We start from the raw sequence: 19072 nt of genomic DNA, 5'->3' as shown, positions 1-19072 counted from the left end.
GTGAATAAGCTCTGAAAGGCTGACCCTCTTCTGTCCTACATTGTAATCTGATCCATGAATCACTATCAGGGGACATCTGGGATTCATCCTATCTTTCCCATAGATAGTTGATTAACTAGAGAATGTTTTGAATTGAGTCCATATATGGCAGAACCCCCATGGACTATATGAATTATTATGGGAACAAATGAAAGGTCAGATTGTATTTTTGTGTTGTTAAAGAACACAGCTCTGATATGATCAGGATTGAGTACTTAAACACTGGAGAGAAAAAGCATTATAGTGAATGGCTGACTACTGTAATTTGCAGAATCATCTGTTACAAAATTAAAAAACATTTTCATGAATGCAGGAAGCTCCTAGGCCTGTACCTTGATGTAGGGCCTCCAGTCTGCAGGTGTGTTAGAGTTTCAGAGTCCAAAGGTTTTCTCCTTTCTCTTTTTATTTGCCATGCTCCCCCTTTCTACTTGGTGGTACTTCTGGGGACAGAGCAGGACAGGAAAGTGAAGACCCATCATCCACTTCATCCTTTCCAACACTGTTTTTATCAAGTTGTTTTGGTAAAGAGTAGAATGTGTTTGGTCCCATCACTGACTTTCCTGTGGATTTTGTCTTCCATGCCGAAATATATAAATCACAATTTGTTTTTGCTTTTATTTTAAATATCTCCTTGAAAGACTATTATTTCTACCTTTAATGTTTTGTGAGTGTTGTGTGAGTTCTGTGCCTTCTGCATTCTTTATTTCTAAGGGAAAACCACTTTCTGGCTCAGAAAAGTGGCTTATGCTAAAGAGTACCCCCAAAAACTGGTTTCCCAAAGGTGACACCCAGGAAAAGGTCACAATGGTATACAGTGCTTAGGACATTCATTTCTGGATCTGACTTGGGACAGGCCTAGGAAGTATATTTATAAAAGACTAAATTATAATTGAAAAACTAAAATCTCTGTACATGGTAGCCTTCTACAGGATAATAGTTATTATTATTACTGTATTGTTGCTGATTATGATGTTTCTTAGGACACTTGTGGGATTAGAGGCTACAGGAACTTTCTCTGAGCTTCCTCTGGGGGTTCAATGAATGTCCTGAATGACACTTGAGAAGTTTTTGTTTCAAACAAAAAAATCTTTTGCCAAGTCCTTCTTCCCCTTGAGTATGTGTACTTCAAGGGAAATTTGATTCATATGTTTCTGAATCGTTTACAATTAAATCATCAGCATATAATTTTCTAAGAGCTACAAGGTGTCCAAGGAGCTTTTGGAACCTGTTTTATAATTCCTCTCCAGTCCTTTTCTTAACACAGAAAGTTGCATTTTGCCAAAAACACATAAACTCAAACATTCAGAAGGCTAAAGTTCGGTTTACAGCTCCAAACCCCAGGTTTCAAGCACATCTGTGATTTTTACAAAATAGAACCTTGCAACTCTACAGAAGTTTTGATTGGAAAAAACAAAGGTGATAAAAGTGTGTAAAAGTATTTATGTGCATTATTGATCTCAGGGGTATGTTTACAGTTATAGAAAGAATCATGAAATGTATCAGGGGCATTCTTGAAACCATTACATATAGATGAAAATTCATTTGGATCTTGCTACTCTACAAGATGTCTGAATATGTTCACAGAGAACAACATTTTAACTTTGCTTTTCACTCATTTTCCTTTCTACCACTTTGAGTCTTAAACACTTTAGGAAACACATGAACATAGTTTGTCCGGCAGAAGGAACTTTAACATCTGTAGGAGTTTCACGTTTTTACTGAGATGAGGTATCATTTCCATTTACAAATGCAATTCACACTGTTCTTGGAACTGGAAAAATGCAGAAAATTACCTCTGGTTCATACTCCGACATCTCTTAATTATTTGTCAATCTTCTCACCTGGCAAAGATGATCCACTCTGACCTTGGAATCCCACTCTAGCTTGCTCACTTGTGTCAGAGGATAAAGAAGCGAAGCTAGGAGAGGTGTTTGGGGCTATTTGAAGCAACTCCCTTAATGTTCTGTGTTGTTGAGTCTACTTCAGTGTTTCTGCACTACAGAGGAACCATGTGGATGCTGGGATGGCAGGTGTCACAGAAAAGAAAATACTTGATTTAAATTTCATTAATTGTATCATCAGTTTACTAATTGATAATTGATCTTATTAATGGCCCCTGAGGAACTTGGGTACCATCTAAAGCTGGGTTTATTCAACCTGCTGACATGGGAAAGTAGCAGCCTGAGAGAGCTCTGAGACGCCTAACAGAGAGATTTAGGGAAGCAAATGGGAGAAGCTTAGACTGAAGCTAGCATGTGTTGTTTTAGGGCAGAAGGTAACAAATGAGGTGTAAGCAAAAGTTGGTAGAATTTCTAAAGTAGGCAAAAGGTAATGTTACCTTTAGAACACTGATCTACAAAGAGCCCATGTTAAATCACCCGATCTGCACTGTCATTTGTTACCTGTTATGGTTTGAGAGAACTTACCAACTTGTGCCTCATAGCATAGTTTTGCAGAGTGTGCGATTTGGGTTTCTTACAATAGAAAAATAAATGTATATAATATGCACATATACCTTGCATTCATTCATCTATGCATTCATTCTTATTAAAAATTGAACTGTTTAATAGTACTTAAGAAGCTAACCAGCATGAAGTATGGTGGCACATGACTTCAAAAGATGTGAACTTTTTCTGGCAATACTTAAAGTTACTTGGTCCTTGATAGGTACTTACGTATAGATTATATCTTATATAAATTGTACTTTCTCTTATTACTGTATTTCATTCACAATAAACAAACATAATACTAACAATAAAATATCTTTTAAGATTTTTCATTGTGTTTTGAGTCATTTCATGTTTATCCCAAATAAATGTTTAATTATCTGTATCCTACCTTGCCTATTAAGAATTCACACTCCACTAAATAACAGATCCTATGCAATGTGCAATAGAACCACTAGAGAAATCGAAAAGTTAAGAAGGCATTTTATAAATAAAGAACAACACAGTTCTCAAATGCTTCTATGAATATAGTGAAATTTTCAGGAAAAGAACTGAATAAATTAACTCTCAGATTAATAGTTTAGAGAGGGAATTGCTGACCACATTCAGATCATTTAAGCTAGAAAATTGTAATGAAAGCCTCTCCATAGGTGGATAGAACAGAAATTTTATAGAGACTCTCATTCTGAAAATGACAAAAAAAAAAACTACCTGTCTATGTTAGATAGTTTTTATTGTCAACTTGACACAATTTAGAGTCACCTGAGAAGAGGGAACCTCAATTAAGACCAGAGAAACTGTCTTGATTGATGCCTGATGTGGAGGGGCTCAGCCCACTCTGGATGATACCATTTCTACACATGTAGATCTGTGTTTTGTAAGGAATTTTTCTAAGCCTAAGCCTGAGAGTAAGCTAGTAAGCAGCATTCATCCATGAGTTCTGCTTCAGTTCTTACCCTGACTTCCCCCAATAATGGATTGTGACCTAGAATTCCAAGCTAGAATAAACCTTTACTCTTCAAGTTATTTGAGTCCAAATGTCTTAGCACACAGCAACAGAAAGTCAAAACAGGACTCATCAAAAGTCAACCTAAACAAAAAGTACTATTTACCTTTGTGCTTTAGTATTTAGAGTTTTAATTAAAATATATGATTTCCTCTCTTCCCTTTCTTCCTTCTAACACTTCCATGTCCTGTCTGTCCAGTCCCTCCCATGTCCCAAATCACTCCCTCTCAAATTCATGACCTCTTTTTCTTCTATTATTATTATTATTATTTGTAAATAGATAATCATAGCTGATGAGTCGTCGTCTTGAGTGTCGACTGTGTGTATATGATTTCAGGGCTGACCACCTTGTGTTCAGGGCTGACCACCTTGTGTTCAGGGCTGACCACCTTGTGTCGTATAACCATTTAAGAGGCCCGTCTCTGGGGAAGACTAATTCTCCCTCTTTCAGCACTCATTAGTGGTTCTTTGTCTACGGCTGGGGCCCTGTGAGATTTCCCCTTCCACCTTAGCGTATGTATTGGTGGTGTCCTTATTCACGTCTTATTTACAAAGCCATATTGTTGATGTATCATGGCTGTAGCTGCCCCGTCATTTCTACAAGACACAGTCTTGCAGCAGATTTCCTGGTTCTCTGGCTCTTACAGCCTTTCTGATTGCAATGTTCCCTGAACCTTAGATGCAGGAGTTGTGCTGTAGTTGTATCTCCTGGAGTGCTGGGTAGCCCACGATCATTTGATTTCTGCATTTTGACTAGTTTTCTGTGATGGTCTTCATCTGCTACAAAGAGAGGTTTCTTGGTTGAAGAGTGAGAGAACTACATCTGTGCATATAAGAATAGGTTTTAGAATATTCTTACAAAAATTCTTAAATAAATTTTAGAATATGTAGAAATATGTTGGTCTGATAAAGTGAAAGGGATATATGCATTCATGTATATGCATGTGTATTTACACATTCACATATATAGACATACACATTCTCCCATGCATTACATGTAGTTTCAGGTAAATACAAAGTAGTATGATTCCTTGAGACTTTTTTAAACATCCTTAGTGTTATTTGTCCCTTCTGCCTCTCCTTCTGTCTTGATCTCCCTTTCCCCTCCCCTCTTAAAGCTCCCTCCCAGTTTTCCACATTTCTCCTCTTTTTAAAGCTTGATTTTATTTGCTTTCTCTGAGTTTTATCATCCATTAGACAATAACCATTGTTAGTAATAGTTTTATATTTTAAGTTTCCCCCTATGAAATATGTATTACTTAGAGGCTTTTATTTTCCATCAGCCTCTGCCAACCTTATTTGAAATTTAAATTAATAGAATGCCCTAATTCTCTGGTTCTTTGTTGTCAAACACCTCATTAAATATTCAAAGTAATTGCTGTTGGATATCTTCCTTGTGTCAGTCAATGGCTGGCCTATGCTCATGACCTCCTCACACAACCTTATATTTTTTAATATAAAAATCTAGGGATATAGCTCAACAGAATTCTTCCATCTTGCCTAGGGTACATGAAGCTATCACATCAATTCCAAGTATGACAAAAAAAAACAAATAAAGCATTGTCATATCTCTCATTTTCAGGATAGAGAGAGATAAAAAATGCTTTCAATTAGAAGGAATTGAAATGTCACAATGTTGAAGAGATCATGAGCAAGCAGACATCTTTCAGAAAGTATTTCAAAATGGCTGTTTTGCCCTTGTGTCAATGCAAAAATTTATTTCAAACTAGTTACTTTCTCACTTGACAATAAGAAAACTTATAAAGGTGATTTTTTCTCAGATCTTTATATTTTAAGGGTCTAAATAATCGTATAACCTCTAAAAAGACTGAATGAGATACATCTGTAATGATCAGAACATTCACTTTGTTTTCTGCTACCTTCACAGACCACACAAATGTTCAATATTCTATTTTGGGTTATTCTTAAAATGTGTACTTGTGTCCTCTCCCCCGTTTCTCCAGGACTGTCCACCAGAAGCAGGCGATTTTCGAGCTCAGCAGTGTTCTGCTCATAATGATGTCAAGTACCATGGCCAGTTTTATGAATGGCTTCCTGTGTCTAATGATCCTGACAACCCATGTTCACTCAAGTGTCAAGCCAAAGGAACCAGCCTGATCGTTGAACTAGCACCAAAGGTCTTAGATGGTACACGATGCTATACAGAATCGCTGGATATGTGCATCAGCGGCTTATGCCAAGTAAGTGCTGAAGTCTTCCCATATGAGTTGTCCAGAGGTGCCGTGCCTGCACGTAAATAGGCTTCTCAGTTACTCAGTTACCTTCTAGAGTTTATAAAGAGTAACAGATTTGAAGATTGTGATTTCAGTGAACGGTAGGGGTCTTGTATTCCATGTTAGTTTGTTAAGGAAATGCAGACTGCAGGTGAGTTTGGTTTTGTTTGGTTTCTTTATTCCTTGAATGATACTTGAATGTGGGAGAATAAAAATTCTTGAATATTGTGCATTGATGATAAATTTTGAAATTATGTGTACCTCAGATGTCCCTGAAAATTGAAAAGGAGTAGATGGAAGAAGGTAGGGAAAGAAGGAACGGATTGATTTCTGGTATCAATTCATCAGTGTGTACTTGAAGGCTCAGTAAGACAACAAAGCATTAGTCCATTTGCCATGAACTTGTCTTCTTCATTTCAAGGCTCACTTTTTGGACTGTGATGAGCAGTCCACAGTATAGAATGAGCAGGTTTCCTGAATGCTGTTATTCACCATATTCTCTTATGTGGCACAGTACAGACATTTTAAGAACATTTGTCTCAAGCAGGAGGACATGTGTTGAATCTGAATCTATGATATAACAACTTATAATATGAAAAATATGGAACATGTTTCAGGTATTTCTTTTAAATTTACATTTATTGAAAACAAGTCTACATGTTAATTTATAAGAAAATTGCAGTGTAAATTGTTATGAGACATGAGATGTGAGATAAGGTTTATGAATGAGAGAGGGAAGCAACTATTGTCAACTTTCATACAGGTTAGGACACTGATTCAGGAAGGGGCATGTTCAAGGTTTTTCAGATACAAGGGAATATATATATATATATATATATATATATATATATATATATATATCAGAAGTTTCTTTAGGTATGTGATATATGAGTTCCAGGTGAAATGTGAGTGTAGTATTTTATTCTTCTCAAGACTGCAGGATCGTAGAGAATATCCACATACCTTTAAAAGCAACACATACAAAACATTACTTGTGGTATTTTACAACTATTTGCAAAATTATTTGTGATTATTTATAAATAGCCTGGTGGGGCTGGAAAGATGACTCAGTAGTTAAGAGTGCTTCCTGCTCTTCCAAAGAACCCAACTTCCTTTCTCAATGCCATATCAGGAGGTTCACAACCACCTATAATTCTACCTTCAGAGGATCCAACACCCTTTTCTGGCCTCCATAGACACCTGCACACACATAGCATACACACACACATACAGACACATACACAGACACACAAATAAAAATAAATCTTTTAAAATGCTGCCACTAAGACTTTTAATTTGTTAAAATAGGATTATGAAATCTGTAAAAATTGCAGGAATAGTAAAGAACCATAAAGTAAATAAATATAGAAAGGGCTGCACTGCAAAGAAGGGGAGTTATGATCCCTTGTCTGCGCACACTGCTTCGGTGTCTTGTAAATAAAAATACAAGGGCTAGAAAATGTGCATGGTCTTATGACAATTACATCGTGTCAGAAATGGGACTAAATTCCAGCTCTTCTAATATCCATGTCAGTGTTGTTTCTACAATGCTATGTCTGCAAATGAATCAAAATCAACAAGACAGGTCAACAAATTAGGTTTCAATTGTTTCTGTTGCATGATAGCTCAACCTGGCATGTTTTTTCTCTGGGTCTTCCAGCCAGCTGGCCTCATATATCTTGGAAACTAAAAGAAAATCCTATCTCAGCACATTAAAACAAACAAACAAAAAAACTTCTACATGAGTAAATATGGAGAGATAATGCTCCACTGTGAATTATAAGTACAAACGTGCCTCTTTAAGTAGATTCACAGAATTGTGATTTGTTTCATTTGGGAGTAAATGTAAATTATACCATTGTTTAAAATAAATGTGCTCTATACATAGAAATTACAACTGAATATTACTGACTTATTTCTCGTGTAAGGAGTTATGCCATGGTGAGGAAGGAAATCTCGTGTTTCTTTTGAACACTAAAAAGTAGCGTGATTTGGCTGGAGACTGGATCACAGACTGAAAGGGAGCAAAAAGTAGTTTTATAAACAATCATGGAGGATTAATGTGGCAGATAGGACTACAATAAACAGTAAATGGCCAAGAAAGACTTAGTAATGGATAGAGACACTCAAAACTCTTCTTTAGAAAGATCATTATAGGCTCAATTATAAGAGCTTGAAGTAGACAACCCTTGAGCCACGGAGACCAGCTCTAAAGGAGGGTCTTGTATCAGCCAAGAGGAATGAAGCATCAGCCCTTCCCTGGGTAATAGCGTCAGGAAGAGAAAGGAAACTAAATTTGGAACAAGTACACTTTCACTAGAAGGGAGATGAAAGCAATAAATCCAATCAATCACACCGAACACATCAAAAAACTGCTACTTAACATGAATTCATAAAGGATGTCATCTCGGGTCCTTCCTCCTACAGCATTACATGTGTGTTTCAGTCAAGCCAACCTCAATTTTCTAAAATGAACATAAGGACAGGGAGATGGAGGTGATTGATGGAGGAATAGATGTGAGCAGAGACCACTGAGATGATGGGGCACTAGAGATCGTAAGTGCATTGTGTATACTCTCAGAAGGACAAGAGAGAGATGAGTTAAAATACACCAATTCTGCCCTAGTTATAAAGTAATCATTTAGTCAGGTTTAGATCAGTGATTTATAGTTTCATTTTTAACAGGAAAATGCCCCATCTTAAAACACACTTGGGAATTAGTAACTTAAATGGGCAAGTATGTAAACCTATTCTCCTAGTTCCCTGAAAAATACACTTCTACCCTGACTTTTTCTTTCTCTTTTCTGCTCCATTTGTTTAAGATTTTTAGCTTTTTGTCTTAGAATTTCTCAAAAGCAGCTTTTAATATTTGTGAGACCAGCAATATGAATCACAAACTTTAAAGAATAAATTTTTCAATTTTGACATAATCACCTTGTTAGAAAATGATGCACAGCTATAGTGACTTCTCATTTACAACCACTAATTTATTTCTGTTCTGTCTATCTAATCCCTTTCCAAGAGCCATTGCCTCAAAACTATTTGATCCTTCATCTCTACAACAGAAATGTGGAGTCCCAGGGTTTTACTAATAAGAAGACAACCCTAGCAGAGGAGAAACTGTCCTCTTCGGGAGACCTGGAGACTGATGCTAATGAGTGGATTGGCTCTATATGCTGTAAATTTGCAGGAGGAAAATCTTAGGAACATTGCTATTTATGACACACACCTTCTTCTTCTTGGTAATAGCAGAACGACACAGTAAGTGATGTATTCACTCTTCTGACTGCAGCAATAGTGATCACAAGATAAATATATGTATGTATGTATGTATGTATGTATGTATGTGTGTATGTATATACACATTCTCACTGGATATATAGTTTTCCAAATATTTGTGGTTCTCATGTCATACAGCATTACCTTCATTTCATAGATACAGAAACAGAGGCTTATGGGATTATATGACTTGCCCAGGGTTACCTGATTCTGCCTGGCTCCCAGGAGCCTATCCGTTCTGCCACATCAAGGTGCACTAAGACAATTATGATTTGATAATAGTCCCCAAATTTGGCAGCATACCAGAATCACCTGGAGAGCACTTATAAGACATGACTCTTAAGCCCATCCACCAGACATTCAAATTTAACTATGATTCTATGGCAAAGCCAACTTCATGAACTACTTATAGATTTGACAGCAGGTAGGATTTAAAGAAAAAAGACAGGAGGGAGAATCTGGCCTTTCTTTAGCCAACTGTATGATGTTGGTCTTGGTATGTAGTTTCCTGAAACTTCATCTTAATCTGTGTAAAATGAGACTGCCTCATCAATCAGAATACCAAGTGAGATCAATGCTGTGAAGTCATAGGCAGCTGTGAAATGTGGGAGACCCTAAAGACTTTTAGTTAGATGATACTAGAGCACTGGTTTCCAGGAAGAGAAGGAAAGGATGTGGAAGGGGGAAGAAAAAATGAGAAGAATACACAGTGGTATGATGCTTAACCTAGCATCCCAAGGTCCTGGGTTTCATCCCCAGGACCACACACCAGAACCAGAACCAGAATATCTACCATCTACTCTCCACAGTATCACCTCACAGTAGCTAGGTGGGAATAAGGACCTAACTTACACAAAAGACAGTTCTTTAAATTGGATCTAGCTTACCTTTTGTGACAGTTCCTGCTCTGTACTTTCTCTTTTCTCCCTGAACACAGAAGCTGTCACTAGTAGGGCTTCAGAGGGTGTTTTTGCAAAACATCTCCTCGAGAATGATCAGTTCCACCCTCAAGACACAGGGCTGACTTGAATTTTGAGCTTCTCCTAGGGCTTCACAGTTAGTTAACAGCAGACTAAAGGTCAGGGAGTGGCAATGTTTATCAACATTCTGAAAACATGTTCTCAATGTTATTTCTTCAGCACATCCCATGGGCTAAGTTTTTGTCCAGCTTTAATTCTGTCATCGCTATTATAAAAACAATGGAGTTAGTGACTGTACCTTTACCAGCCACGGTCCCATCCCCTCTCTCCTTCCCCAATCTGAGAATCACCCCCTGGGGCTCACTGTGAGGGTGTGTTTTCTCACCTTCTGTCTTGGGTTGAAAAACACTGGGATCTTTAGTTGCTGGCTGTTGCATTGGATGTAGATAGGAGGCAAGGCTAGAATGGGAAAGCAAGTTTGAATACATAAGGTCAGAGGCTCTGGACCCAGCACTGCATGAGCTACCAGCTAAGTTCCACCATTTGCTGGTATATCACCTGAAGCAAAAGTATAAGCCTCAGCCCACAGCAAGACCCTGTTGCTGAAAATAACACATACATAACTCTTTGAACATGGAGAAGTAAAGCTGGTGCCTACTTAAGAGCCATCACCCCCACTGGCTAGTGAGATTCCCTTGGAGAAACTTATTTTTTCATTTGTAAGTGCTTATCAATTGGAGATAGCATCTTGATTATGAATTGGGGCATGTGTCTACTTCTTTCAGCTCTAGGACCCCCATCTGGTGCAGACCCTTGAAGGCCCTGTGCATGCAGCCTCAGTGTGTTCATATGTGCACTGGTCCTGTTGTGCTTAGAAGGCCTTGTTTCCTTCATGTCTTCAATCTCCTCTAGCTCTTACATGCTTTCTACCTCCCATTCAAAACTCTATTTCCCCCATCGATTCATAATTATCTGTTCTATTTACCTTTCCTAGGGAAAGCTGTCTGGCCCCCCTCCAAGTCCCTTACTCCATACCTAAAATCTGTGGTTCTATGGATTGTAGCTTGGTTATGATTGACTTAAAAGCTAACATCCATATATAAGTGAATACATATCATATTTTGTCTCCTTGGGTCTGGGTTACCTCACTCAATATGATTATTTTCTAGTTCCATCCATTTACTTGTGAAATTCATGACTTTATTTTTTTAATGCTGAGTAATACTCCATTGTGTAAATGTACCACATTTTCTTTATCCATTCTTCTGTTGAGGTTGTTTCCAATTCCAATGAGCATGGCTGAGCAAATGCCTCTGTGATAGGATGAAGCAACTTCTGGGTATATGCCCAAGATTGGTATAGCTGGATCTTGAGGTATGTTGATTCCAATCTTCCTGAGAAACTGCCACAGATTTTCATACTATCTGTATAAGTTTACACTCCCACCAGCAATGGATGAGTGTTCTTACTATCCATCCTCATCAACAAGAGCTGTCATTTGTTTTACTGATCTTTGCCATTCTGACACATATAAGATGAAATCTCAAAGTAGCTACACAACTATCTCTTGTATCCAGAGGGCCTACTTCAGTGCCATGGTAGTCTTGATTTTCATTTCCCTGATGACTAATTATGTTGAACATTTAAGTGTTTCTCAGTCATGTGAGTTTCTTTTTGAAACTTCTGTTTACATATGTATCCCATTTCTTAATTAGGTTAATTATTTAATTGATATTCAATATTTTGAGTTCTTTATAAATTGTCAGATATTAGCCCTCTATTGGATGTGTAGTTGGTAAAATCATTTCTGTAGACTGTCACTTTGTCTGAATGATGTTACCCTTTGCCTTACACAGCCTTTCAGCCTCATAATGTTCCATTTATTAATTGTTGATCTTAGTACCTGTGCTAATGGTGTTCTGTTCAGAAAGTCTTCTGTGTCAATGAGCTCAAGGCTATTCCCCATGTTCTCTTCTGTCAGGTTCAGTGTATCTGGTTTTGGGTTTAGAGCTTTGATCCATTTGAAATTGAGTTTTGTGAAAGATGTTAACTATGGATCTATTTGGATTCTTCTACATGCAGCTGTCCAATTTGACTTGCACCATTTGATAAAGATGCTGTTCTTTTTGTTGTTGTTGTTGTTGTTGTCAGTGTGTTTTCTTTATCAAAACTCAGGTGTTCAAAGACATGTGGATTTATTTCTGGGTCTTCAATTTGATTCCACTGATCAATGTGTCTGTTTTTGTACCAATACCATGCTTTTTTTATTGCTATAGCTCTGCAGTACAACTTGAAATTAAGAATAATGAATGGTATGTACCACAGTTATTTGAAATTGTTTTAGCTATGCTGTTTTGTTTTGTTTTATTTTGTTTTGTGTGTATGTGTGTATGTGTGTGTGTGTGTATGTGTGTGTGTGTGTGTGTGTGTGTGTATGTGTGTGTGTGTGTGTGTGTGTGTGTGTGTGTGTATTTCCACATGAAGTTGAACATTATCTTTCCAAGATATGTGAAGAATTGTGTTGGAATTTTGATGAGGATTACATTGAGTCTATAAATTGCTTTTTGTAGGATAGCTATTTTATTATATTAATCCTACTGATTAATTGAACATGAGAGATCTTTCCATCTTCTGATATCTTCTTTAATTTCTTTTTCAATATCTTAAAGTTTTATTATACAAATCTTTCATTTCTTTGGTTAGAGTTATACCCAATATATTTTATATTATCTGTGGCTATTGTGAAAGGTCTTATTTCCCTGATTTATCAGAACATTTGTCATTTGAGTATACTTTGACTTCTTCCTTTCCAATTTGTATTCCCTTTATCTCCTTCAGTTGTCTTATTGCTCTAGCCAAAACCTTGAGTACTATGTTGAATGAGTATGGAGAGAGTGGAAAATCTTCTCTTGTTCCTGATTTTAGTGGAATTTCTTTGAATTTCTCTCCATTTAATTTGATGGAGGCTGTGGGTTTGCCGTAAACTGCCTTTTAATATTTTGAGGTATGTCCTTTGTATCTCTAATCTCTCCAGGACTTTTATCGTGAAATTATGTTGGATTTTATCAAAGGCCTTTTCAGATGTTCACATCTTTCAGTTTGTTTACATGGTAGATTACATTAATCAATTCATGTATGTTGGACCATCCCTGCATCTCTGGGATGAAGCCTTCTTGATCATGGTGGATGATTTTTTTTATGTGCTTTTGGATTCAGTTTGCAAGTATTTTATTGAGAGTTTTTGCATGTATGTTCATTGGGGAAATTGGTTTGTGATTCTCTTTTCTTGATAGGTTTTTGTGTGGTTTGGGTATCAGGGTGACTGTGGCTTTATAAAATAAATTGGACAATATTCCTTCTGTTTATATTTTGTGGAATAATTTGGGGAGTATTGGTGTTAACGCTCCTTCAAAAGTCTGATAGAATTCTTCCACAAAACTTTCTGGCCCTGGCCTATTTTTGGTTGGGAGACTTTTAATTACTTTTATTTTACTAGGGGTTATAGGTCTGTTTAAATTGCTTATCTGATCTTGATTGAACTTTGGTAAATGATATGTATCAAGAAAATTATCTATTTCTTTTAGATTTTACTATTTGGTAGAGTACAGGTATTTAAAGTATGTCCTTCAGATTTTCTGGATTTCCTTGGTGTCTAGTGTTGTGTCCCCCTTTTTATTTCTAATTTTGTTAATTTGGATCATCTCTCTCTGCCTTTTAGCTAATTTGGATAAGAGTTTGTCATTTTGATGATATTCTGAAACACCAACTCTTTGTTTCACTGATTTTTTTGTGGTGTTGTTGTTTCTATTTTTATTGATTTCAACTCTGAGTTTGATTATTTCTTGCTGTCTACTCCTTTTAGATATGATATTTTCTTTTTGTTCAAGAGCTTTCAGTTGTGCTGATAAGTTACTAATATGAGATCTCTCCATTTTTTTAATGTAGGCACTTAGTGCTATACACTTGTGTCTTAGAACAGCCTTCATTATGTCCCTTAAGTTTGGATATGTTGTATATTCATTTTCATTCAATTCTAGAATATCTTTCATTTCTTTCTTATTTTTCTCTTGACCCATTTTCCATTCAGTAGTGAATTATTGAGCTTCCATGAGTTTGTAAACTTTGTTGTTTCTGTTGTTGATACACAGTTTTAATCTGTGGTGGTCTGATAAGATGCATGGTGTTATTTTTTTTTTCCGTTCTTTTTTTTTGTAATTTGTTGAGATTTGCTTTGTGTCTGAGTGTGTGGTCAGTTTTGGAGAAAGTTCCATGAGGTACTGAGAAGAAGGTGTATTCTTTCGTGTTTGGGTTAAATGATCTGTAAATATCTGTTATTTCCATTTGGTTTACAATGTCAGTTAGCACCTGCACTTCTCTGTTCAGTTCCTGTCATCCTGTCTATGGACAAGAGTGAGGTATTGACGTTTTCCACTGTCAGTGTGAGGTCGGTATGTGATTTAAGCTGTAGTCGTGTTTCTTTTATGAACTTGTGTGCCCTTGTGTTTGGTGCATAGATGTTAAAAATTGCAATGTCCTCTTGGTAGATTTTTGATAGGTATGTAGTGTCTTTCCCTATCTCTTCTGATTAATTTTGTTTTGATGTCTATTTCATTAGACATTAAAATGACTACACTAGCTTGCTTTTAGGACCATTTGCTTAGAATATCTTTTTCTATTCTTTTGCGCTGTGGTGATATCTATCCTTGATGTTAGGGTGTTTCTCAGATTCAGCAGAAGAATGGATCCTGTTTTCAAATCCATTCTGTTAGTCTGTGTCCTTTTATTGAGGAATCGAGACCATTGATGTTGAGCTTTATCAGCAAGCAGTGTTTGTTGATTGCTATTATTTTGGCGTTGTTATTGCTGCTGCTGCTGCTGTTGTGGTGGTGGTGGTGGTGGTGTGTGTGTGTTTCCCTTCTTTTTATTTTGAGATTGTTTATTCTTTGTGTTTTCTTTCATGTGGTTAACCTTTTTAGGTTTGAGTTTTCTTTATAGTTCCTCCTGTAGAACTGGATTTGTTAATAGATGTTTAAATTTGGCTTTATCATGGAATTTCTTATTTTCCCCCATCTATGGTGTTTGAAAGTTTTGCTGGCTATAGTAGTCTGAGCTGGCATCTGTGGTCTCTTAGAGTCTACAGCACATTTGCCCAGGCTCTTCTGGCTTTTAGAGTCTCCATTGAGAAGTTGGGTGTAATTCTAATAGGTCTGCCTTTATATGTTACTTGATATTTTTCCCTTGCAGCTTTTAATACTCTTTCTTTGTTGTGTAGTACATTTAGTGGTTTGATTATTACAGGCTGAGGGGAATTTCTTTCTGGTCTAGTTTATTTGGTGTTCTGTATGCTTCTTGTACCTTGATAGGTATCTTCTTCTTTAAGTTAGGGAAATTTTCTTGTATGATTTTGTTGCAAATATTTTCTGTTCCTTTGACTTAGATTTCTTCTCCATCCATTATTTCAATTTTTCTTAGATTTTTGTCCTTTTACAGTATCCCAATTTCCTGCATGCTTTATGCTAGGAAGTTTTTTAGATTTGACAGTTTCTTTAACCAAGGTATCCATTTCTCTTATGAGGTTTTCAATGCCTAAGATTCTTTCTTCCATCTCTTGTATTCTGTTGATAAGGCTTGCCTCTGAGATTCCTGTTTGAATTCTTAAATATTTCATTTCCAGATATTCCTCAGTTTTGATTTTCTATATTGATTCTGTTTCCACTTTCAGGTCAGGCACTGTTTTATTCATTTCCTTCCACTGTTTGTGTTTTCTTATATTTCTTTAAGGGGTTTATTCATTTCATCTTTAATGAGCGCTATCATATTCATAAAGGCTGTTTAAGGTCTTTCTTTTGTGCTTCAGCTATATTGGAATATTCAAGACCTGGTGTGATAGGGTTGCTGGGCTCTAGTGTAGACATATTGTCTGGGCTGTTATTGGTTGTGTTTTTATGCTGGCATCTAAGCATCTGGGTTTGGGGAGATTGTGATTCTATGTGTTGTTATCTGGTCTTGTCTTTGTTGAGTGGATGTTTTGTTCCTTGGTTTCTGTTGATCTCTCTGGATCTTAGGAGAGTTTGGTGGCTGTGTTGCCTGGAAGGAAATTCTTCTGGGATCCTGACAGGTGTGGTATTGGGGTTCCATGTAAAATGTGTTTCTAGGTATCAGGAGCTGACACTTAGGAATGGGAATGGGCTGGGAGGTTCTGAAGAGGTCTCTTGGAAGTGGAAAAGCAGGGTCTACTATGGGCCCAGAGAGTTAGGAAAGGCTGTAGTAGGTAGTCTGCTACAGAGCTGGCAATGAGATTGGGGAATTGGGTATGGAGGAGAGAGGGAGAATGAAGATCTGACGCTCACCCACCTGCTTCCCCGCCCTTCTTGCTTCTCTGTCAGGCTTGGCTGGCATGTTCCCAGAGAAAACCTGCTGGAGTTGGGGTCTGTGATAGTAGGATGAGTGGGAAGGAAGTGGGAAGGAAAGAGCTGTGTGATTCACTGGAGATGAGGGCAGAGAGGAGGGGCAGGCCACAACAGGAGGTCTGCTACAGAGATGGAGGTGATACTGGGGGTGGGGTTTGGAGGAGAGAGAGAAGACATGAAGATCTGTATTTAGGCTACCTGCTTCCCAGGCCAGAATGTGCTGTGGGTCCCCAGGGCATGCCTACCAGTATTGGGACTGGGATAAAACACTGAGTTGGGGGGAGAAAGTTTGAAGGGAAAGATCTATGTGATCCACTGGAGATGGGAGCTGGGGGTGGGGGGAGGGCGACTGCAGCAAGCGGTCTGCTGCAGAGCTGGGGAAGAGAGTGGGGTGTTTGGTTTGGAGGAGAGGAGAAAGAGGTAAAGATCTTCAGTTAGCCTACATGCTTTTCTATCCAGAATGAGCTGTGGGTTTCCAGGGAGTGCCTGTCTGTTGGCGTTAGGGGTAGAAACATTGGGTAGAAAGAATGAAGTTTGAAGGGAAAGAGCTAGCCTGTTTTTTTTTCTAAGTAGAAATAGGAAGTGGGGGGATAGGGATTGGAGGGGAGGTGGGGGGGAACTGTGAGGAGTAGAAGGAGGGGAAAAGGTTAATTAGAATATATTGTATGGAAAAATTTATTTTTAATCAAAGAAAAATATTAGCCTCAGTTTCCTCTCTGTGGTATGAGAATAATTGTCACTGACCTGATAAGATTGCTTAAGCAACCAAGTGTTTGCCAAGTGCTTGTACTGGGCTTAGTAAACACCAGCTGTTAGTCCCAACAGTCCCCAAGCTCTTTCTTGTCTGTGTCTTTTCCCTCCATATGATTCTGTAGAGTTCATGGTTTCATGTTTATGCATATTGCAAGGGACAAACCTGCCGATTTCCTTTTCTAGCCATCTTTGGCTAACAGTTCCACGTTATCCCATTATGTGCTCCAGCTCCAGGGCAGTGAATTGTGTCCTGTGTAAAGCTAATGAACCATCACAAACAGGATCAGCTCTATTAGTACTACTGCAAGTCACTGATTTTCATTAACCAAATGCCCACATTTATGTATGTTGTAAAGCACAAAGCCAGTTTGTGTTTTAAAGAACGGCATACATTTACAGATAGAATGTACTGCCATTAAAAATAATTTTGAGGTTATTTTGAAAGAAAATAGAGAAAAGTCGGTTTTAGTTTTATAGTTAATGGGATTCATCAGCTGATACCTACTATATGTATATCAAAAGAACAAGTGTGACTACAAACAAACCTTTTATTTGGATCCACATATTTTTAGTATTACCTGATGCTATTTTAGAAAACAAAGCATTCCAAAAAAGAAAAGGAGAATTCCTTTCAAGTCGTGCCTTAGATAATGTTTTTAAATGAGTGGTTCAGTAGAGAAGTAAGCGATAAATGAAATTAGGGAGTCTTTATGTCTACTGCTCTTTGGCAGCATTAAAATGAACCATACTTCCACCAAAGAAGTTCCTTTCATATTTAATAATTCCTAGGGTGAGCAGTTTGAAATGAATTAAATGGAATGATTATTTCTCCATCTCTGTCTGTGACCCGAGTCACTAGTATCAAATGTCCTCCAGTTAGTCCAAAGGTGATGATGTCAGAAATGATGAGTTGGCCATTTCTCCCCATGTTTTATAACTGAATTCCACATGGAAGCATCATGTTGCATAGTCTGTTTTTCACCCCTTTGCCTGCTACATTAAAGATAAAGAAAACTGCTAATAACTGATTTAATGTAGCTACTGAGCCTTGGCTCTTTGGTGCTCACAAAGCTCTGCTGTGTTAGTTAAAGAGAAGGCAAAGCTGAACTAGATCTTTTCCCAAGGATGATGCATTTGTAAATTTGTGAGAAAACTCTATCATTTGACTTGTAGTTATTCACTTATCAGTTTTTTTCCTGGTATTTAATGATGTTGTAGGTATTTAAGTAGACAGAAAAGTAAAGAACAGTCCCACCGCCCTGGAATTTATACTCTGCAAGGAAAGGGGGTTTAACTGCTTCCTGTTTACCTCACTGTAGATGAGGTCCTCTTTCTAAGATATGGGATTTGGCTTTATTTCTCATCTTCTTGAACCATTCAGTTACCTTCCCTTTCTTTAGTCTTTAGTCAAAGACCATCCCAATTTCTTTTCTATTCATAAGCATCATATTTTGTCATTAATGTAGTATATCTAAGTTCTAGTCTGGAAGAATGTGAGATGTCTTAGATCTTTTTTCCACATGTGCTATCTCTGTGTGTGGTTCATGTGACCTGGTCTCATGGAAAGACCAAGTTTCTTTTCACAGTTTCTTTCTTGACTGTGTAACTCAAAATTGGAGAAATCTAATCTCTCGTATTTCTGGAAGCTAGAAATCCGAAATCAAAGTGTCAGCAGGCCACACTTTCCCAAGGCTCTGGGTAGAATGTAGAACAGAGAGAGAGATCTTCACCTCTTACCTAAGGTCATGCTGAAAGAAAGAGGTGACCAAAAAGCCAAGCTCGTGTCCAGAATTGAAGGAGGTGAGGAGGCAGAAGATGAAACAGGTTGTTGGGACCTTGGTCATGAAGACATACATAAGAAATTTGGGTGTTTGTTTATTGAAGGTAACAAAGTGGAATTAAAATAATTTGAATGGAAAGAAGACAAAGTGATCTGTGTACATCAGCAAGAATCTTCCATGTCCAATGAGGCAGTGGATGGGAA

The 19072-nt window shown here is 37.5% G+C and overlaps 1 protein-coding gene across 4 annotated transcripts in view; it reads left to right on the top strand.

Moving 5' to 3' along the window:
* Nucleotides 1-19072, top strand: part of Adamtsl1 (ADAMTS like 1) — a 949615-nt gene that overhangs the window by 659466 nt on the left and 271077 nt on the right. For all 4 annotated transcript variants that reach the window (XM_052717522.1, XM_052717521.1, XM_052717520.1 and 1 more), the window contains one exon: nt 5457-5693. In XM_052717522.1, the coding sequence (XP_052573482.1) occupies nt 5457-5693 (237 nt within the window). The remainder of the gene's footprint in view (nt 1-5456; nt 5694-19072) is intronic.

Source organism: Peromyscus californicus, unplaced genomic scaffold (genome assembly GCF_007827085.1).
Source record: "Peromyscus californicus insignis strain IS unplaced genomic scaffold, ASM782708v3 Scaffold_5__1_contigs__length_169319896, whole genome shotgun sequence".
Classification (NCBI taxonomy): Eukaryota; Metazoa; Chordata; class Mammalia; order Rodentia; family Cricetidae; genus Peromyscus; species Peromyscus californicus.
This window is presented reverse-complemented; position numbering and strand designations above follow the sequence as displayed.